Source organism: Apodemus sylvaticus, chromosome 11, assembly GCF_947179515.1.
Source record: "Apodemus sylvaticus chromosome 11, mApoSyl1.1, whole genome shotgun sequence".
Taxonomy (NCBI): domain Eukaryota; kingdom Metazoa; phylum Chordata; class Mammalia; order Rodentia; family Muridae; genus Apodemus; species Apodemus sylvaticus.
In genome coordinates this window covers 101,530,054-101,553,542 of record NC_067482.1, presented here as the reverse complement: position 1 = coordinate 101,553,542, position 23,489 = coordinate 101,530,054, and the positions used below count along the sequence as shown (strand labels likewise).

General features: G+C 38.4%; 1 protein-coding gene across 2 annotated transcripts in view; it reads left to right on the top strand.

Moving 5' to 3' along the window:
• Positions 1–23,489, top strand: part of Vrk2 (VRK serine/threonine kinase 2) — a 143,111-nt gene that overhangs the window by 41,605 nt on the left and 78,017 nt on the right. For both annotated transcript variants that reach the window (XM_052199631.1, XM_052199630.1), the window contains exons 3-5: positions 18,769–18,818; positions 19,512–19,581; positions 20,946–21,033. In XM_052199631.1, the coding sequence (XP_052055591.1) occupies positions 18,769–18,818; positions 19,512–19,581; positions 20,946–21,033 (208 nt within the window). The remainder of the gene's footprint in view (positions 1–18,768; positions 18,819–19,511; positions 19,582–20,945; positions 21,034–23,489) is intronic.

The window sequence follows — 23,489 nt, the reverse complement described above, 5'->3', positions numbered from 1 at the left end:
TGACTAAGTGAACACCTCAAGTTTGACTGACTAAAATGATACCTTGGGGACCAAGCCTGGAGTGTGTGTGTGGAGATGACAAGGCGTAGTGTCAGATAAAGTGGTGCTGAATGCCTGGCCTGAAAGAGACTTAACAACCCTGGTCTGGCAGCTAAGGTGGGCTCATTCCCGAGAGCTCCAATGGAGACTCTTCATGTTGAGACTGATTCATTCTCAGAGCCAGCCTACCAATTCTGGACCCCAACTCTGGACCAAGGCTCCGGCGGGGATCCAAATCATAATGAGGAAATGCTGTGAGCCTGGTCTGCACTTCCATCAGAACTAGGCTACAACACTTACGAAACCAGAGGTGAATGTGTGTGTGTGAATGAATGTGATCCCTTTTTGCTTTATATTTGTTCATTGTTGCTTATGAATAAATACTGGTGTAAGTTGATCCCCTGAGTCACAGGCACTTGCTTTCCCTCACTCTCAGCTCCATCTCTTAAACCTCACTCATAGCAGGGACTTGTCTTGATTTCTCCATGTTCCATGACGAGCATGGAAAAAGGGAACTGGACACAAAGTTCCACCCTAACTGAGAAAGTATTTGTAACTGATACCTGTTTGGAAAGGGAAAATTCTTTTTCTCCAGTAGAGTGTCACTGAGTATATCATCTACCCTCTCAAGATAGTCCTCATGTTCAGGAATAGTTAGCCAACACAACTCAGACTCCATGTTTTTTGTTTTGTTTGTGTGTGTGAGTATGTATATGTATGTATGTCTGGTTTTTATTTTGAGAGAGCTTACAAACTTGGGTGGGTAGGGAAATTAAAAAGTTCTGGGAGGAGTTATAGGTGAGGATATATTGTATGAAAAAAATTTTAAATTAAAAGGGATTAAAAATTGGAGTTATTTTATAGATATAAATTTAAACAGTTTAAAAGTAATATTTTAGGCATTCTTGACGATAATGTATGTTCTTTACTGTTTTTAAGTCTAGCTTCTAGAAAAAAATTGTGAACTGTACATTATTGTCTGCCTGCTTGTACATTATTGGATATCAAGAATATTTTCCACTATTCTATCACTTTGTCATAAATTTTTCCTATAGTTCTGCTAGTTGTTTATTTATATGTTTTGAAACTATTGTTAGATACTTTCAAGTTATGTTTATTACACAATTCCTTCATCATTGGTTTGTATCTAATAATTCTTCCCTCAGTTTTTTTTCAGATTTGAAACTCTATGTTCTAGCTTTCTTTGTCATTCTACTTATTTTTGATATATTAGTTTTTTTTTTATTATCTGTTAAACCCAGCAATTTGCCATCATCACATTTAAGTTTGTATTTTTTCAATACTATGGATTAACCTGAGTTTGAACAACATGGCTTTTTCTTATTTTAGTTAATAAACTTAGTATTTTTAAACTTATGAAGATACTTGAAACTGTATCATGTAATTATATATATCATTTTCATGTGTGCATATCGAACTCATGTTTGATGCTACCACAGTTCAGAATCATAATTTTTGTCTTGAGTAATTTCTTTTTGTGGTGCTTTATATAGGTCTAATATTTGGTGCTGCCCATGAAAAATTGACAAAATACCTTAAAAGTAGTCATTTGTGCAATTCATAGAGTACTCAATTAACATAATCATATTGTGATAATATTTCTCCCCACTAACTTCAAAATTTCCTTCCATTGCTCTATTCTGGCGTCACCATTTGTTTTTGTTTTAAATGTGTAGCTAATGACATTTCAGTTTTTGTTAACATCAATTCAATGACAATTTTATTGTGCAAAAGTGCCATCAGTATGCAAGATCAATAAATGGCAAAGGAACATCTAGGATTGAGTTCATATCTATGCAGTGACAGTTGTGCTCAGTTGCTACATGCTAGACAACATCTGTGAGATGTTATTAGTTCCCAGATGCACTCATTTATCAGAGGTGACAATTTCTGTCAGTGTTATTATTTGGCTTTATTATTTGTTGCAATATTGCATTTATATAAGTAGGTAAGAAATACCTGATTTTGTTTCACTAGACAACAAAAGCAGATACTGTGTTGGTTTTTTGCCTTCATTTTAATATGTAAAATAAGCTTGGCTTATAGTTGAAAGTAGATACTCGTTTCTTCAAGTTCTGGTTAATGTAACTGAAACAGTGATGACTGGAAAAATGTTTGTGTATGTAAACACCTGTCTCCAAGGACCTTCTGGTCAATTGTTTTTAGATTGAGGTGCATATAACTTGACTTAGAAGTTTGAGAAGGCTGTATAGCTATATCATGAAAAGTATGGTGATGTCTCACGTGTGTATGAACACACGATATGGATATGTTCATATGAAAGAATGTAAATGAAAGATTCAGATTACATAGTGATGGGAACACAGATTGAAATTACCTAGGACTCAAACCTTTAACAGGCTGGCTGTCTTCTCCCAGTTGTAACATAAGCTAATTATCTAGGAGAAATCCCCATTTTTCTTCTGTCAATGTTCAGCTTCATACATTTTATATCATCTAGCTTGAGAATGTCACCTAGTCTTGGTTATACACAGGTTCAGCTTCCTTTCTCCCTGTACAAACAAACAAAACAAAAAAAATGGTGAGAACTCAGTTTAGTAACTAAATAGCACAGATGAAAACTGTTGAACAATAAAGTAGTATAGAAAAGGAATAGACAGCAAGAAATAGTTAAAGTCATGACTAAGATCAATAAAATAAAACAAAATCCCAAGAATCAACATAATTGAGTTGATTGAGAAAAATCAATAAGATCGATAAATAAACACTTAGCAAAATTAACTGAAAGATGGGAAAGCACCATCTGTGAGAACCTGATCATCAAACTCCTGAAATTCCTGAATTGCCTCCCTATGCTAATGAGGCATCTCTGTCCCTTACACTTCAGCCTTGCCCACCCTGGATATTCCTACTGCACTTTCCCAAAAGTCACCCCCAGTAAAGTTGGTCTCCCCACAGCTGATTCTGTAGATAAAACTGTTATTTCCATTGTACTCATGGACTGTCAGAAACCAGTTGGTCACCTCTGCTCCCTTTATCCTCATGGGCCAGGGCCAACAACCCCAGGTGAAAGGAAGACCCATTACCCAGACAAAGACTAAGCAGAGAAATTCCCAAGCTAAATGACATTATATATATATCAAAGTTACCCAACAGATATTTATACAACACTTCACCCAAACACAGTAGAATGTACCTTGTTCTCAGGAGCTCGTGAAACTTTCTCCAAAACTGACCACATACTTGGACACAAAGGAATTCTTAACATATAAAAAAAATTGAAATAACTCACTACATTCTATCTGATCAACACAGATTAAAGCTTGATATAAACAACAACAGAAAGTTTACAAAGTCATGGTAAATAAACAACTTCCTACTGAATGAAGAATGGGTCAAGACAGAAAATAAAAATTTTTAGAAAAGAATAAAAATTAATACATGTATACATAAGTAAGGCAGGTATAAGAGACAAGTTCATAGGACTAAGTTCTTACATACAAAATGGTGAGAACTCAGCAGCCGGGTGGCGGTGGCGCACGCCATTAATCCCAGCACTTGGGAGGCAGAGGCAGGCGGATTTCTGAGTTCGAGGCCAGCCTGGTTTACAGAGTGAGTTCCAGGACAGCCAGGGCTATACAGAGAGACCCTGTCTCGAAAAAGAAACAAAACAAAACAAAAATGGTGAGAACTCATATTAGTAACTAAATAGCACAGATGAAAACTGTTGAACAATAAAATAGTATAGAAAAGGAATAGATAGCAAGAAATAGTTAAAGTCATGACTGATTTCAATAAAATTGAAATAAAACAAAATACCAAGAATCAACATAATTGAGTTGATTGAGAAAAATCAATAAGATCGATAAATAAACACTTAGCAAAATTAACTGAAAGATGGGGAAAGAAGATCCCAAATTGGACAGTGTTAAAGATGAAAAGGGGACATAACAGAAGAGACCAGAGAAATCTAGAGAATCCTAAGAGCATACTAGAAAATCTGCACTTCACCAAACTGGAAAACCTAAAGGAAATGGATAATTCTATTGATATATACTTCCTAGCAAAGTTAAATCTAGATCAGATAAACAATCTAAATAGAAATTTAACCCCTTCTGAGGTATAAGCAGTCATTAAAGTTCTGTTGACAAAAAAAAAATAGTTCAGGAACATATAGATTCAATACTCAATGCTACCAGACATTCAAGATGAATTAAGACCAATACTCCACAAACTGTTCTCCAAACAATTGAAACAGAAGGAATATTGCCTTGTAGTAATAATTATTAACCTCAATTGGGGTTTTCTATCCCACTTTGAGATCATTCAGTTCCCAGATAAAAGACACACAGCTTTTATATTTATCATAAGCTTGATACACTAGAGCTGGGCAGATTACCCTTTTACCTATTAGAATCTTCTTACCCTAAAAAATTCATGAATTCATTGTTTTTAATTGCTAAATAGTATTCCATTGTGTATATATACCACATTTTCTGTATCCATTCCTCCATTGAGGGATATCTGTGTTCTTTCCAGCTTCTGGCTATTATAAGGCTGCTATGAACATAGTGGAGCATGCGTCCTTATTGCATGCTGGGGAATCCTCTGGATATATGCCCAGGAGTGGTATAGCAGGGTCCTCCGGAAGTGTCATGTCCAGTTTTCTTAGGAACCGCCAGACTGATTTCCAGAGTAGTTGTACCATCTTACAATCCCACCAACAGTAAAGGAGTGTTCCTCTTTCTCCACACTCTTGCCAACACCTGCTGTCTCCTGAGTTTTTGGCCTTAGCCATTCTGACTGGTGTGAGGTGAAATCTCAGGGTTGTTTTGATTTGCATTTCCCTAATGACTAATGATACTGAACATTTCTTAAGGTGCTTCTCGGCCATCCGAATTTCTTCAGGTGAAAATTCTTTGTTTAGATCTGTACCCCATTTTTTAATAGGGTTATTTGGTTCCCTAGGGTCTAACTTCTTGAGTTCTTTGTATATATTGGATATTAGCCCTCTATCAGATGTAGGATTGGTAAAGATCTTTTCCCAATTTGTTGGTTGCTGTTTTGTCCTTTTGATGCTGTCTTTTGCCTTACAGAAACTTCATAATTTTATGAGGTCCCATTTGTCAAGGGCAATTGTCTGGGCATTGTCTGGGCATTGTCTGGGCAGCCCTTAACTCCAACTGGCCAGCCCTCATGGCTCCGTTTGCATGGCTCACCTATGTGGCATCTTCTCTCTCCACTTTCTTCTTATCCCATCACAGTCATCCTCAGACCACTGGCCAGGTAACTGAAACTCCATCTACCTCTCTTCTGCCCTGCTGTAGGCTGTGGACATCTTTATTCAACCAATAGTTTTGAAATAAGGATCAAGGACACAGCATTACTTTGTGTTCTTGCAGGTTCTCTTGTCCCTGGGGGTAACCGGGCCTCTGGGACCAGTATTTAGCATTATAATACATAGCAAAAGACCAAACCTCAACATTGCCTAATTCTTTTTACAAGGCCACAACTATCCTGACACCTAAACCAGGAAAGCTCAGGAAAGACAGAAAATTCAGACAAATCTCCCCTATGAACACAGATGCAAAAATACTCAAAACATAAATAAAACTCAAGAACATATCAAAAAGATTATTCACCATAGTCAAGTAGGCTTCATCACAGAGATGCAGTGAAAGTTCAACATACATAAAAAAAGATTAGTGAAATTTACCACATAATAAAAAGAAAGAAAAAAACCTACAAGATCATCTCATTTGATGCATAAAAGGTGAAATACAACTACCCGTTATGTTAAAAGTCCTGGAATACAAAAGCCATAGCTCAATATAATAAATGTATAGCATGCCATAACATAAATGGGGAGTTCCACTAAAATCAGGAACAAAACAAGGTTGTCTATTTTTCTATATACCTATTTAATATAATATTTGACAACTTAGCTAGAACAGTACAACTGAAGATCACAGAAATACAATAGAATAGGAAGAACTCACTGTATCTTTATTTGCAGATTATACAACTGTGTACATATATGACTCTAAAAATTCCATCAGGAAACTCTTAAGCTGGTAAAGGCAACATCATCAAAGTAAGATACAACATTAACTCACAAAAAAATCTCTAGCACTTCTTTACACAAAAGATGATCTGACTGAGAAATAAATCAGGGAAATAATACTTTTCATAATAGCCCACCATACCCCCAAATGTAATATTTTATGGTAACTCTAACCAAGCAACTAAAAGACTTGTATAATAAAAACTTTAAAAAGTTAAAGAAATTAAAGAACATGTCAAAAGATAGAAAGGCCTCCAATGCTCATGGATTGATAGAATTAATACAGTAAAAATGTCCATTTTACTAAAAATAGTCTATAGATTCAATATAATCCTTATCAACATTATAAAACACAATTTTTTATAGATATTGAAAGTAACATTTTCAGCTTCAGGTGGAAACACAAAGAGCCCAAGTAGCTAAAACAATTCTGAATAACAACAATAATAGTTATAATTTAAAACTGCTAGATATATCACTCTCTCGGATCTCAAAGTCTCCTACAGAGCTATAGTAGTTTTTATAGTAATGAAACCAATACAATTTTGGCACAGAAACAGACATGTTGATCAATGGAATTGACATGAGGATCCAGACATAAATCCACACATCTATGGACACCTGATTTTTGATAAAGAAGACAGAAATATACACTGAAAAAAGACAACATCTTCAACAAATGATTCTAGTCAGACTGGACGACCCATGTAGAACAAAAGATCTATACTTATCAACCTGCACAAAACTCCAAACAGGAAGGGCCTCAATATAAGGTCCAATACATTGGAATGATAAAAAAGGAAGTGGAGTGAAAATTCTTTGTTTAGCTCTGTACCCCATTTTTTAATAGGGTTATTTGATTTTCTGGAGTCTAACTTCTTGAGTTCTTTGTATATATTGGATATTAGCCCTCTGTCGGATATAGGGTTGGTGAAGATCTTTTCCCAATTTGTTGGTTGCCGATTTGTCCTTTTGATGGTGTCCTTTGCCTTACAGAAACTTTGTATTTTTATGAGGTCCCATTCTTGATCTTAGAGCACAAGCTATTGGTGTTCTGTTCAGGAACTTTCCCCCTGTACCGATGTTCTCAAGGGTCTTCCCCAGTTTCTTTTCTATTAGCTTCAGAGTGTCTGGCTTTATGTGGAGGTCCTTGATCCATTTGGATTTGAGCTTAGTGCAAGGAGATAAGGATGGATCAATTCGCATTCTCTTGCATGCTGACCTCCAGTTGAATCAGCCATTTGTTGAAAAGGCTATCTTTTTTTCCACTGGATGTTTTCAGCCCCTTTGTCAAGGATCAAGTGGCCATAGGTGTGTGGGTTCATTTCTGAATCTTCAATCCTATTCCATTGGTCCGCCTGCCTGCCACTGTACCAATACCATGCAGTTTTTTAACACTATTGCTCTGTAGTATTGCTTGAGGTCAGGGCTACTGATGATTCCCTCAGAATTTCTTTTGTTGTTGAGAATAATTTTATCTATCTTAGGTTTTTTGTTATTCCAGATAAATTTGAGGGTTGCTCTTTCTAACTCTATGAAGAACTTAGTTGGGATTTTGATGGGTATTGCATTGAATCTGCATATTGCTTTTGGCAAAATGGTACAGAGCTAAAGAAAGAATTTTTACCTGAAGAACTTCGGATGGCTGAGAAGCATCTTAAAAAATGCTCAACATCATTAATTAGTAGGGAAATGCAAATCAAAACAACCCTGAGATTTCACCTTATACCAGTCAGAATGGCTAAGATTAAAAATTCAGGAGACAGCAGGTGTTGGTGAGGATGTGGAGAAAGAAGAACACTCCTTCACTGCTGGTGGGGTTACAAATTGGTACAACCACTCTGGAAATCAGTCTGGCGGTTCTTCAGAAAACTGGGCAAGTCACTTCTGGAGGGTCCTGCTATACCACTCCTGGGCATATACCCAGAGGATTCCCCAGCATGTAATAAGGATATGTGCTCCACTATGTTCATAGAATCCCTATTTATAATAGCCAGAAGCTGGAAGGAACCCAGGCATCCTTCAACGGAGGAATGGATATAAAAAATGTAGTATATATACACAGTGGAGTACTATTCAGCCATTAGAAACAATGAATTCATGAAAATCTTAGAAAAATGAATGGAGCTGGAGAACATCATACTAATTGAGGTAACCCAATCTCAAAAGGTTTATCACGGTATGCACTCACTAATAAGTGGATATTAGCCTAGAAAACTGGAATACCCAAAACATAATCCACACATCAAATGATGTCCAAGAAGAACGGAGGAGTGGCTCCTGGTTATGAAAAGACTCAGTGTAGCAGTATAGGGCAATACCAGAACAGGGAAGTGGGAAAGGGTGGATGGGAGAATAGGGGGATGGAAGAGGGCTTATGGGACTTTTGGAGAGTAGAAAGCCAGAAAAGGGGAATTGAAATGTAAATAAAAATATATTGAATAAAAAGAAAAAGGAAGTGGAGAATGGTCTTGAACTCAAAGGCATAGGCAAAGGCTCTCTGAAGAGAACACTTAACACACACTCAGATCAAAAATTAATAAATGGGACCTAATGGAACTGAAAAGCTTCAGTATGGCAAAGAACAGCATCATTTGAATGAAGTGGTAGGTTATATAATAGGAAAATAATGTTACCAACCACATATCCAACAGTAGGCTAATATCTAAAATATAGAAAAATTTCAGAAAAACTGGATGAAAAGAAAACTAATAGCTCAGTTAAAAACTTGGGTATAGATAAATAGAGAGTTCTCAAAAGAAGAGACAAATGACCGAGAAGCACTTAAAGAAATGTTATCATTCTTAAATATCAGAAAAATGCAAATCAGAGCCTCTTTGAGATTTCATCTTACATCAGTCATGGTCAGTAAAAGAAATGGCAGCTCCTGCTGGTGAGGATGTGGGGTAAGGGGAGCATGCATCTGTTACTGGTGGGAGTACAACCTGTATACTTTATAGAAATCAGTGTGATGGTTCCTCCACTGGACCAGAATGGGAAACAGTGGAGTCGGGGTGAGTGCTGTGGTTGCCAGTCTCTTCCCTGGGTACCAGGATGCTGCTGCCCGTATACCCCTGGGAATCAGGAATGGGGGTCTAAGGTCTGCCTTTCCCTTTCTAGCATTAGTTTTCTTTTAGGCCAGGTGGAGGGAGGGAGAGCCAGGTAGAGTGGAATCTTGCCTGTTTGGGAGTGAGTGCCAAGAGTCCTGGAATGGCAGAAGGGAAGAAAGCCTTCTTCAGGAGTCCTAGATGCAGCTCTGTAGTGGAAGGCCTTCCCTGCAGCAGTCCTTAATCAAGCAGCTCTCTAAGATGATCCTTGCTTGTTCATACTGTTTTATTTGATGGTGAATGTAAATGCGTATACTTTACTTACGTTACAATGACTGTATCAGTTTGCTTTTTAGGGTCAGTTTCCCTGAAATATCTTTTTACATTTTTTTTTAACCTGAGGTGATGTCTATCCCTAATGTTAAAGTGTGTTTCTCGGATACAGTAGGATGACAGATCCTTTCTTTCTTTCTTTCTTTCTTTCTTTCTTTCTTTCTTTCTTTCTTTCTTTCTTTCTTTCTTTCTTTCTTTCTTTCTTTCTTTCTTTCATTTCTTCCTTCCTTCCTTCCTTCTTTTTTCTTTCCTTCCTTCCTTTCTTTTTTAGATATTTGCTTTATTTATATTTATATGGTATCCCCTTTCCTAGTTACCCCTCTGAAAACCCCCTAACCCACCTCCCTTGCCTCAGCTCATCCCCTTCCCCTCCCAATTTCCTGACTTGCATTCCTCTATTCTGGGGAATTCAGCCTTCACTGGACCAATGGCTTCTCCTCTCTGAAATGGTGATCTTCTGCTACATATGTAGCTGGACATGGGTCCCTCCATGCTTACTCTTTAGTTGGTGGCTTAGTCCCTGGAAGCTCTGGGGGTACTGGTTGGTACATATTATTGTTCTTCCTGCAGGGCTGCAAACCTCTTCAGCTCCTTGGGTCCTTTCTGTAGCTGCTCCATTTGTCAATTCTTGATCTTAGAGCATAAGCCATTGGTGTTCTATTCAGGAAATTTTCCCCTGTGCCCATGTGCTTCAGGTTCTTCCCCACTTTCTCTTCTATTGGTTTTATGGAGATCCTGTTATTGCATGTTGTCTTATTATCAGAGGGAAAATTGATGCTGAGAGTTATCAATGAACAATGGTTGTCCATTCCTGTTGTTTTGTTTCTACAGTGTGGTCTTACCCTGCCATACCTCTCCATTTGTATTTGCTAGTCTGTGATTATTTATTCCTTGTGTTTTCTTGGGTGTGGCTAACTACTTCTGACTGACATTTTCCTTCTGACATCTTCTGTAGAGATGGATTACAGATAAATATTGCTTAAATTTGGTTTGTCTCATAGAGTGTCTTTTTCCAGCACTTGTGACCGATAGTTGTTGGTTATAGTATCCTGGTCTGACATCTGTGATCCTTTAATTTGTAGAACATCTGTTAAGGCTCTTCTGGCTTTTGAGTCTCCATAGAGAAATCTCCTGTTATTCTAATAGATCTGTCTTTATATGTTAATTGGTCTTTTTCCTTCACAGCTTTTAATAGTCTTCCATCTGAACCTTTTTTAATTTCTTTGTATTCCAGGCTATTTCGTGTTTCGTGTTTCATGTGCCTTATAGGCATCTACTTTCATCTACTTTTTAGGTTAGAGAAATTTCTTCTATAATTTCAGTAGAAAATTTTCTATGCCTTTGACCTAGGTTTTTACCTCCTTTCCTCTATTTCAATTATTTGTATATTAGATTTTTTCATAGTATCTCAGATTTCCTGGGTGTTTTGTTTCTTAACATTTAACATTCTCTTTGACTAAGGTACCCCTTTCCTTTGAATTTGTTTGCAGTGTCTGAGATTCTCTCTTCTATCTCTTGTATTCTTCTTATAAGGCTTACCATGAGGTTTTTGTTTGACTTTGTAAATTTCTTATTTCCAATTTTACTTCAGTTTACATTTTCCTTAGTTATTCTATTTCCTAGTTATTCTACGATCATGTTTTGAATTATATTTTTCATTCTGTTCCACTGTTTTTGTTTTATAGACCATTAGCAGGTTATTCATGCTGTCTTTCAGGTCTTTGAACATATTCCTAAAGGTGATTCTAACGTCCTTACCTTAAGCTTCAGCTATGCTACATTTCTCAGTGTCTACTGTGGTGGTGGTGCTCTGTTGTCTTCATTGTTATTGTGCTTTTATACTGCTGTTTTCAAGCACCATGGTTTGGGAAGGTTGTAATTCCCGGTGTTCATATTTGATCTTGTTTTTGTTGGTTGGATTTTCAGTTTTTTGGTTTGTTATCTTTTTTTGGTTCTTTGTGGAATGCAGTGGGTGTGAGTTGCCTGATACAGAGAGCTTCTTGGTCCCTGTTAAGTGTGGCCCTTGGGAGTCCTGGGAAGAATGTATTTAGGTATTAGGAACTGGCATGAAAGAATAAGGATGGGCTAGGAAGGAGAGGTTGCTGAGAGATTCCATCGGATAGAGGAAAGCTGCATCTCCCAGGAGAATCTCTGTGACAGAATTCATGGGATAGAGCCAGAGAGGGAGGCAGGACCTTGCAAGTAGTCTGCTACCAGGCTGAGAATGAGATTGGGGACTTTGCAGAGGTATACAGGAAGGAGACTGAAGATCCCAGGTTGGCATGGCCAAAGAGTTCCCAGGTAAATAGTGCCTCTGGGAATTGGTACCTAACACAAGGGGTGGAGTGAGAGAGGAAGTCTGGGTGTCAACAGGCTCTGTGGAGTAAAAAGGCAAGGAAGGCCTTGCAGGTAGCCTGCTTCAGGGCTGGGGATGAAACTGGGGTGGCTGTAATGTTAGACAGGATGGAGCTGTTGTACATAGCATATTAATTGATGATAAAAGGACAACTGTTGGTAAGTTTAGAAGAGGAAATTTCTAGTACTACTACTAATATGTACAGCATCTTCAACAAACACTGAAACTTTGTACAGAATTTGAAGTATGTAGTCATGATGCTAAGTTTATTTTGTTCAATTCTAGTTCTACCCAGTTTGTAGGCAGCTCCACAGACATGAATCTTCTCTGACAATTGTTTACTACTCACAGGTTGAGTTTGGTGGCGGTAGCTTACACTCCATCCATCCAAGGCTGTCAGCACAGCTGCTTGCTTTCAGCAGCTAAACTCCCTGACTCTGCTGTGACCATTGTCCTTTGCTGTTTTCTTTTATGATTGAGGCTGACAGTGATATTTTATGGATGTAAACAAAAATGTTGTGAAGGCAATTTGGTTTCACATTACATGATTTATGAAAATAGGCACTGCTTCCCACTGGGTCCTTTGACATTCTTAGCCATGCACTTTTGCTTAGATATGTGGAGCACACCTATAATCTAATCAGCTTGTATCCATGCTGTGCCACAGTTTGCATCTTGCCCAACATTGTCAGTAGTATAGCATGCACAATATTTACTTCAGAGCTGCTGGTGACAATGCTTCCCCCACAGCCTGGCACTGTAAAACCACCCAGTGGGGAAATTTCCAGCTCTTTTTTCATCTACATTCTTCAGCAGAGTATACAGTGCCTCCATCATTAGAGACTTACCATGTAAGTAATCGATAACAGGGGCCAGAGCCTTTATAGATTTTAGAACCTTAGCTGCATCTTCTCTCTGTCAAGGCTTTCTGCCATCCATTCCAACCAAGTGCTCGTTGGTATGACTCAGAAGAAAGGGAGGTTTTTTTTTAACGTTATCAAGATGCAATGATACATAAAAATTCATGTTAAGTTGTATCATGTGTTTCCTCAAAAGAGCATAATGGGCAATTTCTTTTTTAAAATTAAACTAATGCTTTTTATTTAAAACTATACAACTCAGTATTGACATTTTTAAGTCATCAAAAATAATTTATAATAGTTAAATGCCTCAAATATATATATCTTCTGAAGCTAAAAGTAATATGCACTGAACAAGTTTTTAAAATCTACTTGGAACATTAAACATGATAGAAGTAGGAAAAAAAAAAAAAACCTCTTATGAAGTTCTCTAGGAAAGGAAATTGTGACAGATTCCTAATTAGAAAGAAACCATTTCATCTCCAAGGGAGAGTATGCAGTGTAACTGTGGCTTCATATAATGAATTGGTAGTGTTCCTTCTGTTTCTATTTTGTGGAATAGTTTGAAGAGTATTGGTATTAGGTCTTCTTTGAAGGTCTGATAGAATTCTGCACTAAACCCATCTGGTCCTGGACTTTTTTTGGTTGTAGACTTGTAATGATCGCTTCTATTTTTTTAGTGGTTATGGGACTGTTTAGATGGTTTATCTGGTCCTGATTTAAGTTAGGTATCTATCTAGGAAATTGTTCATTTCATCCAGATTTTCCAGTTGTGTTCAATATAGTCTTTTTTTAGTAGGATCTGATGATTTTTTTTGATTTCCTCAGTTTCTGTTGTTATATCTCTCTTTTTCATTTCTGATTTTGTTAATTTGGTACTGTCTCTGGTTAGTCTGGCAAAGGGTTCATGTATATTGTTGATTTTCTCAAAGGGTTCCTGGTTTTGTTGATTCTTTGTATAGTTCTTTTTGTTTCTACTTGTTTGATTTTAGCTCTGAGTTTGATGATTTCCTGCCATCTTCTCTTGGGTGTATTTGTTTCATTTTGTTCTAGAGCTTTTAGGTAGACTCTTAAGCTGCTACTATATGCTCTCCAGTTTGTTTTTGGAGGCCCTCAGAGCTAAGAGTTTTCCTCTTATCACTGCTTTCATTGTGTCAAATAAGTTTGGGTATGTTGTGCCCAACATACCCATTTCATACCCAACTTCCTTTTCATTAAATTCTAATGTCTTTACTTTCTTTCTTTCTTTCTTCCTTGACCAAGTTATCATTGAATAGAGCTTTGTTCAGTTTCCATGTAGGATGCATGGGATTGAGTATTTAAATATTCTTGTATCTGTTGGGGCCTGTTTTGCGACTGATTATATGGTCAGTTTTGGAGAAGGTACCATGAAGTGTTGAGAAGAAGATATATTCTTTTGATTTAGGATGAAATGTTCTATAGATATCTGTTAAATCCATTTGGTCCATAACTTCTGTTAGTTTCACTGTGTCTCTGTTTAGTTTCTGTTTCCATGATCTGTCCACTGCTAAGAGTGGAGTGTTGAAGTCTCCCACTATTATTGTGTTAGGTGCAATGTGTATTTTCAGTTTTAGTAATATTTCATGTAAGTGCTCTAGTATATGGAGCATAGATGTTTAGAATTGAGAGTTCTTCTTGGTAAATTTTTCCTTTGATGAGTATGAAGAGTCCTTTTTTACCTTTTTTTTTTGCTAACTTTTAGTTGAAAGTTGATTTTATCCAATAATAGAATGGTTACTCCAGCTTGTTTCTTGGAACCATTTGCTTGAAAAATAGTTTTCCAGCCCTTTGCTGTGAGGTAGTGTTTGTCTTTGACACTGAGGTGCATTTCCTGTATGCAACAAAATGCTGGGTCCTGTTTATATATCCAGTCTGTTAGTCTGTGTCTCTTTATTGATTAATTGAATCCATTGATTTTAAGAGATACAAAGGAAAAGTGATTGTTACTTCCTGTTGGTTTTGATGTTATTTTTATATTTGTGTGGCTATCTTCTTTTGGGTTTGTTGAAGGAAAATTACTTTCTTGCTTTTTCTAGGGTGTACTTTCCCTCCTTGTGTTAGCATTTTCCATCTATTATCCTTTTTAGGGCTGGATTTATGGAAAGATATTGTATACATTTGGTTTTGTCATGGAATATCTTAGTTCCTCCATTTCTGGTAATTGAGGGTTTTGCTGGGAATAGTAGCCTGGGCTGGCAATTTTGTTCTCTTAGGGTCTGTAATCATCTGCCCAGGATCTTTTACCTTTCATTGCCTCTGGTGAGAAATCTGGTGTAATTCTGATAGGTCTGCCTTTATATGTTATATGTTTATATGTTGACCTTTTTCCCTCACTGTTTTTGATATTGTTTGTTTTATGCATTTTGTATTTTGAGTACTATGTGATCAGAGAAAATTCTTTCCTGATCCAATCCATTTGGAGCTCTGTAGGCCTCTTTTATATTTATGGGCATCTCTTTCTTTAGGTTAGGGAAGTTTTCTTCTATAATTTTGTTGAAGACATTTACTGGCCCTTTAAGTTGTGAGTCTTCACTCTCTTCAACACCTATTATCCTTAGGTTGGGTCTTCTCCTTGTATCCTGGATTTCCTGGATTTTTGGGGTCAGGAGCTTTTTGCAATTTGCATTTTCTTTGACTGTTGAGTCAATGTTTTCTATGGTATCTTCTGCATCTGCAATTCTTCTGTCTCTTGTATTCTGTTGGTGATTCTTACATCTATGACTCCTGATCTTTTTCCTAGGTTTTCTAACTCCAGGGTTGTCTCACTTTGTGTGGTTTTTTTATTATTCCTATTTTCATTTTTAGATCCTGGATGGTTTTGTCAAATTTCTTCATCTGTTTGGTTGTGTTTTCCTGTAATTCTTTAAGGGATTTTTGTGTTTCCTCTTTAAGGGCTTCTAACTGTTTACCTGTGTTTTGCTGTACTTCTTTAAGGGAGTTATTTATGTCCTTCTTAAAGTTCTCTGTCATCTTATGTAATTTTAAGTCAGAGTCTTGCTTTTCTGGTGTGTTTTGGTATCCAGGGCTCACTGTGGTGGGAAAACTGGGTTCTGATGATGCCAAGTAACCTTGGTTTCTGTTGCTTATGTTCTTGCCCTTGCCTCTCTCCATCTGGTTATCTTTAGTGTTAACTGTTCTTCCTATCTTTGACTGTGGATAGTCAAAGGATTGTCCCTCCTGCAAGCCTGTGTGTCAGTACTTCTAGGAGACCAGTTCTCTCTGGGAGGAATTTGAGTATGGAGACCAGTGGCAAAGGGTCAGCTCTGGGGTACAGACAGAAATGGTAAGGATCCTGTCTCCAGCTGTTCCATGGCTCCTGTGTCCTGATGGGTCTTGGCAGATTCTTTTTGGCCCAGGAATTTGAGTATAAGTGGTAGCCTTACCTGTGCTCACAGGTGTGTTGTCACTCATGGGAGACCATCTCTCTGGACAGTATTTGGATTTGGAATGCTGTGGCACAGAATCAGCTCCAGGAGCAGACAGAAACAGGAAGGATCCTGTCCTAGGCTGCTCCTTGGTTCCTTTGTCCTGAGGTCTCAGGGTGGGTCCCTTGAAGCAGAAGTGGTGGTCTTACCTGTGCTCACATGCATGTCAGCACTCCTGGGAGACCAGCTCTCTCCTTGTGGTATTTGGGTATGGAGTGCTGTGGCACAGGATCAGCCTGGACACACTTTTTTACATGAAAGAAACTATTATATTCAGCTCCCCACAATTCCTGTCATTCTCTGTGAGCTATTTTAGTTCTTTACCCTGGGACACTTTGCTAGGCTGCTGTGTATCTCTCTACCCCTCATGGGTTCAGCAGCATCAGCTTGTACTGATTGGCCCAGCTGAAAGCCAGGGGTGGGAAAGAGGATAGGGACGTTCTCTTGTGTGGTGCAACTGCTAGTGGAGTGACTCCTGGGATCCTATAGGCTCCAAACATCCCACAGCTGTTGCGCCCCCCCCCCATTGGCCACAACTGGCTCCTGAACAGATAGATGCTGGGTTGAAAGAACAGTCCACACCTCTCTCTTCTTTCTTGCTGGGAAAGAGTGCACAATCCTCGAGGGTATTATTTCCCACTTGAAGATAAGCACAAGCTTTGTCACTTGTGCTGTTCTAATCATTTGTCCTCCAGGTCTTCTTGATCAGGTCCTCAAGATTTCTGGAAGCTCACTAGGATAGAATTTGGTTTTCAGTCAGATTTTTCCTAAATTTTTCAGTCAGATTTTTCTGCATTGACATAAATGCTGCCACATTTCCTTGAGTGAACAAGACCTTATAATCTTGATTTATTTACATGTGTGTCTGCATGGTGATGTGACAGAACATCCTCTATTTCCTATGATTACTTCTCACCACAAGGGTCAGCAAAGCTCCTAAAGCCCCATACCAGTCCTCAGGTCCCTACCCATCAGCCTCTTAACTCTCCTATGAATATCATTCTATAAACCCAGTGAATGAGCCAGCAGACACTGCCTCTAACCTGCCCATTTCCCTCGGCAGTATTTGTCTTCTCCTGTCTTCCAGTTAGTGCTGCTCATGGGAACTTCAGCCCATGACAAGCAAGGGGCTAATGGCTCACACATATGAACCAGTCTGTCAGGACTGCTTTTCAATGTATTGCCTGAGGGTATGCAGCCTTTGTTGAAGAAGGGATGAGTACTTTCATATGTATTTTCTTTTTCCATATCATCCAGAGTGACCCCATCTACCTTGAGGATCTGTTCCTTCATCTCCTTCTTAAAAGTTTTCCCCAGTCATACAGTTCAGGTGAAGTGTGTCTGTGAGGGCTATAGTTTACTGTGCCATGGTTAAGAGCTTCATCTGGATGCAGAATCTTGGCTGTTTCCCTTCCTCTGTTATGAAGGTTGGACCAGAAGAATGTTTTCTATCACTTCAGCATCTCCCTCTTTCTCATCACTGATCATCTCCAGGAATCTAAGGATTTGAATCCCAGGAAGGCCTCTTTTGTCTCATACTTACTCCCTGCCCCTTTCCTGCCAAATTCAAGGTTAATGTAGAGGAGAGCACCTACGTGGTTGTTCTTTCTGGACAGACAGGCCAGTGCTCACAACAGAGAGCATACACCTGACACTATATCCGGCTAGGATCACTTCCATACATTGTGGTTTCAAAGGATAATGGTATATTCTCAGGTGAAAAGGAATGTTTGGGAGCATAAGGTAGACCCCATTTTTCAAGGAGGCATGCCATCCCATCCCATCCCATATAAAGGAAAACAACAACCCTTGGGTTCCTAGTTCAGATTCTTCAGACTTGCTTACACGTCTTACCAAACATAGCAAAGAATATGCAACTGTCACTATCTGGAAAAGCCACACCACGCCTTCCTTACAGCGTGGGGAAAGGCAGCCATATCAGGATTGCCTTGCTGGCATTCCACCCACAGACAGATCAGCCACTAGTTGTATATACTATCATCCATTGCAATTGTTTCTTTCCATTACCTTTGGTTTTTGAATAGTGTTCATGCATCATGTATTCTATGCCACTTTCTGGAAAAACCCCAATATAATGACAGGGATACACCAAAGCAAAGTGTCCACTCAAGACTCGTTTAGCAGACCAATGACTTTATTGGGGTTACTTATAGCAGCATAGATAAGGGGCTCCTTACAAGAGAATGGATGAGTGGTTATTACAGAAACATGACTCATTTGGGCAGCTAGCTCAAGGAGAAGTCCACTCTGATATGGATGTAAGAACTATATCCTTGGGATACCTTCAACATGCTCAGTCTCGTCTGTTTTAGCTTTCTTACCTTCCCCTACACTTAGAAGATGTGCTTAATGTTATCTATTTCTCATGTCTGAGTACTTGAATAGAGATTAAATAGTTTGCCCTGTGTCAAAAAGATAAGAGTTTCAGACCCCAATATATTTTTCTTTGTGAGAAATTTATTCCAGCACCTTTTGTAAAGTAGAGATGGTACCACAGTTATAAGAGGCTTTGTGTATAATCTGCTTCACTTACGAAGAGATCTATGATCTGTCTGTGATTTGGGAGATAGTCAATGATTTGGAATAACCATTGTTTTCCAATTGTATTTTTTTCCTTCAGCTTTCCCCACAAATAAACCAAACAAAGATGCAAGACATGTCATAAAAGTGGTAAGTGTCGTTCGCATATTTATAGTCCTGTATTTGATTTATTCTGCTTTGTTATTATAAAAATACGTCTCCCCTTAACTTTTGTAGGTGCAGAGTAATAACACACATATCTCACTACACATCATTAGTGAGTGAAGACTGGGGAGCCATTGAACCGTATTACCCCATGTCCTGTATTTGACTTGTCTTCCTTCGCTCTTTCCTTTCTTTACTCCTTTAGGTAGTAAGTCCCTAAAATAAGGCATAGAATTCCACCTCTGTTCATGTGCCCTGTGCATAGAAAAATGAATAATATGCAGTAGACAGTGAAAACTGTGTGTGAGGAGACCCCACAGTACTTTGCAGTGTGCCTGCCCCCGAAGGACACGCTGGTACACAGCCAGTGCTTGTTCATGTGCACAGTTCTGGGTGCTTTCAAGAAGATCTTCGCAGAACACTTCTTTCATGTGTAAGACTATGTTAGGATTGCAACACAGTATGTTGTCTAAAATGAGACTTTTCAAGTTTATTTAGTGGATTAATTATTTTTTTAGTAGAAATCTGGTTCCTATTTTTGATGAGAAGAATTCTATAACTTACATATTTGCATGTGAGTCATGTTTCTATAATGACCACTCATCCATCCAGTTGAAATATAATTTATCTTTAGGATCATTCTTCCTAGTAAAATTAATTATTGTTTTTCTTTCATAGGAGTATCAAGAAAATGGCCCATTATTTTCAGAGCTTAAATTTTATCAGAGAGCTGCAAAAAGAGAATGTAGTAAGTGAAATTAGCCAGCCTGCCACTGCTATGTATGTACTTGCTGAAGTGAATGTTCACAGTTTGGTCTTTTTCTGGCCTTCTAAAAATTTCTTTTCCATAAGATATTGTATTGTAATGTGATATACTTAACTGTTATATCATAGAAAAGCAAGACAGATGGTATACACATCTTAACATGCCACACATAATGGGTTATATGTTTTTACTCAAAGTTTTTTTCTACTACTTTATATTATATGCTGACTTGTTGAATTATCAAGAAGTTTTAAGCATTTAAAGATTGTAGAATGAAATTATTTCTTTTTCTAAAGATGCATTTAGATAGAAAGTGTATGTATAGTAGATAGATAACACACACACATACACACACAGAGCACACACACACATACACACACAGGGAATGGTTTTAAAGTGGAGTTAAGTATTTGTAAATTATTAAGTGTTGAGATTTCAAAGAAAATACTAGTAAAGCGAATGTTGGGAATTATTTGAAGTTAGATATCGTAAATAAGAACTAGCGGTTGAAGATTTGAATGTGAAATGATTATATGCAGAGATGAAGGAAAGTGAGAAAGTTTCTCAGAGTTAAGTTACATGTTGCCGGAGTTGGTAGGAGTCATAATGTCTGGTGTGGCCAGCCTCCTTTATATCCTGTTGAGGAGAAAGAATGATGGATCTGGCCTGAATAATTAACTTTTCTTCCCTTAATAAACCTTCTAAACACTCTGAAGGTCTTTGCCACCAACTGCTTCAGCTGTGTCAGAGTGACAAATAGACTCCATTACATTTGATTGTTTTATCAGGAAAGCTGTCTTTAGCATGAAACACATGTGGCGGAGAAGTAAGAACGGCAATTACATTACCTGATTGTTTAACTGCATTAAACAATTCAATTAGGACTTTTTTTGGTAAACTAAATTTATTCAAAACAGTTATTTACAGCACTTTCACAGTAAGTTACATTTTCTGGTCAATTTGTATTTTGTGGACTAACGTGATTTTAGTCTTTGAAAAGTAGGTAGTGGTGGGGAAAGCACTCACACTTTGTAGTCAACATGTGTTATATGTTGAAACATAGCTAGCATATGACGAAATGATTTGTCTTTATGAACAGAAGATTTTATTAATGAATGATAACAGTGTACTTTGTAAGACTGTGTCTCTTATAGCGCTATTAATTTAGTTTAAATGGAGACATTTTATATTAACAAAGTTTCAAACCATGGGATAGATAATACATATATTTTTAAGTTTTTCTTAGAATATCTAATGACTATTTTGGTTTGATAAATATGCCTTGGAGTCTTTACAAAGGAATACACCTTTCTAAATATTGTTTCTTGTTAAATTTTTCTTTGCAGTCCAAAAGTGGGTACAACAGAAGAAATTTGACTATTTAGGAGTTCCTATATTTTATGGATTTGGTTTGACCGATTTCAAAGGAAGAAGGTAAAAAAGCATAGCAAATTTTATGACCAATAATCACCAAGTGACCTTCCTCAGTGATCTATCTGATCTTTTTTTGGCCAGTTAACAAACTACTCAAAACTTCTGGGCATCAGGAAGCCCATGGTGGCTAGTCAGCTTGGTTTTAGGTTCTGATATCCTTGGTGAATATAATTTGGTATCTGCTAAGCTGCAGTCATTTTAGGTCCTACCAGGGAAGGACCTGCTTTCATTGGTCACTCAAGACTTGATGGGCCTAAGGTGTCTCTACAATGAACTACTAGTGTATGATAAAGAAAACCCAGCTGGTTAGCCCCAGAGAAAATGCATGGTCTGGGAGGGAGGAAGGAGTGGGAAAGGAGGAGAGAGAGACAGGAGGGAGGGAAAGAAGGAGGGAGGGAAAGAAGGAGGGAGGGAAGGATACACGAAGAGAATATAAATGTGAATATGAATATAAATGGGCAGGCAAGTGTATCTGAACTGGATCCAGGTAATAATTTTTCTTCATAATATGATTTTTTTTAAATTTACATTTCAAGTATTATCCCCTTACTCAGTTTCCCACCCTCCAGGAAACCCCCTCTCTTACCCTCCTCCCCCTGCTTCTATGAGGGTGTTCTTCCACCTACCCACCCACTCCCACCTCCCTGTCCTCATTCCCCTGCACTGGGGCATCTATCAAACCTTCATAGGACCAAGGACCTCTCCTCCCATTGATGCCCAACAAGGCCATCCTCTGCTACATATGCAGCTGGAGCCATGTGTATTCCTTGGTTGGTGGCTTAGTCCCTGGGCGCTCTTGGGGGGGGGGTCCCATTGGTTGTTCTTCCTATGGGGTTACAAACCCCTTCAGCTCCTTCAGTCCATACTAAAACTCTTCCATTGGGGACCCCACACTCAGTGCAATGGTTGGCTTCAAGCATCCTACTGTCTATTTGTCAGGCTCTGGCAGGGCCTCTCAGGAGACAGCTATATCAGGCTCCTCTCAGCAAGCCTTTCTTAGCATCCACAATAGTGTCAAGAGTTTGTTGATAGTATCTGGGATGAATCCCCAGGTGGGACAGTCTCTGGATGGCCTTTCCTTCAGTCTCTGCTCTGAACTTTGTATCCATATTTGTTCCTGAGAGTATTTTGTCCCCCTTTCTAAGAAGGACCAAAGCACCCACGCTTGGGCCTTCCTTCTTATTAAACTTCATGTGGTCTGCGAATTGTGTCTTGGGTATTCAGAGGTTTTGGGCTAATAGCCAATTATCAGTGAGTGCATACCATGTGTGTTCTTTTGTGATTGGGTTACCTCACTTAGGATGATATTTTCAATATCCATTCATTTGCCTAAGAATTTCCTGAATTCTTCATTTTTAATAGCTGAGTAGTACTCCATTGTGTAAATGTTCCACATTTTCTGTTCCATTCTTCTGTTGAAGAACATTTAGGTTCTTTCCAGCTTTTGGCTATTATAAATAAGGCTTCTATGAACATAGTGGAGCATGTGTCCTTGTTATATGTTGGAGCATCTCCTGAGTATATACCCAGGAGTGGTATAGCTATGTCCTCAGGTAGTACTATGTCCACTTTTCTGAGGAACCTCCTGACTGATTTCTACAGTGGTTGTAGCAGCTTGCAATCTCACTAACAGTGGACAAGTGTGCCTCTTTTTCCACATCCTTGCCAGCATCTGCTGTCACCTGAATTTTTGATCTTAGTCATTCTGTCCGGTATGAGGTGGAATCTCAGAGTTGTTGTGATTTATATTTCCCTGATGCTTAAGGATGTTGAACATTTCTTTAGGTGCTTCACAGCCCTTCAAGTTTCCTCAGTTGATAATTCTCTGTTTAGCTCTGTTCCCCATTTTTAATAGGGTTATTTTGTTCTCTGGTGTCTAACTTCTTGAGTTCTTTGTATATACTAAATATTAGCTCTCTATTGGATGTAGGATTGATAAAGATCTTTTCCCAGTCTGTTGGTTACTGTTTTGTCCTATTGACAGTGTCCTTTGCCTTACAGAAGCTTTGCAATTTTATGAGGTTCTATTTGTCGATTCTTGATCTTAGCTGGTCTTGCTGTTTCTGACTGTGGCTTGTCCCTCCTGTAAGTCTATGTGTCAGTACTCTGGGAGTCCAGTTCTCTCAGGGAAGAATTTAGGTATGAATGGCTGTGGTACAGGGTCAGCTCTGGGGTGTAGACAGAAATGAGAAGGATCCTGTCTCTAGCTATTCCTTAGTTCCTCTGACTCTGGGAGGGTTCCTATTGGGCCAGGAATTTGAACAGAAGTGGTGGTCTTTCCTGTGCTTGCAGATGTGTTGGCCTTCCTGGGGGGCCAGGTTTTTCTCAGTGCTATTTGCGCATATATCTCTGTGACAGAGGATTAGCTCAGCTGGCAGATGGAAACAGGAAGGCTTCTGTCCCAGACAGGTCCTAGGTTTCTGTGTCCTGAGGGTTCTGAGCTGGCCCCCCTGAGC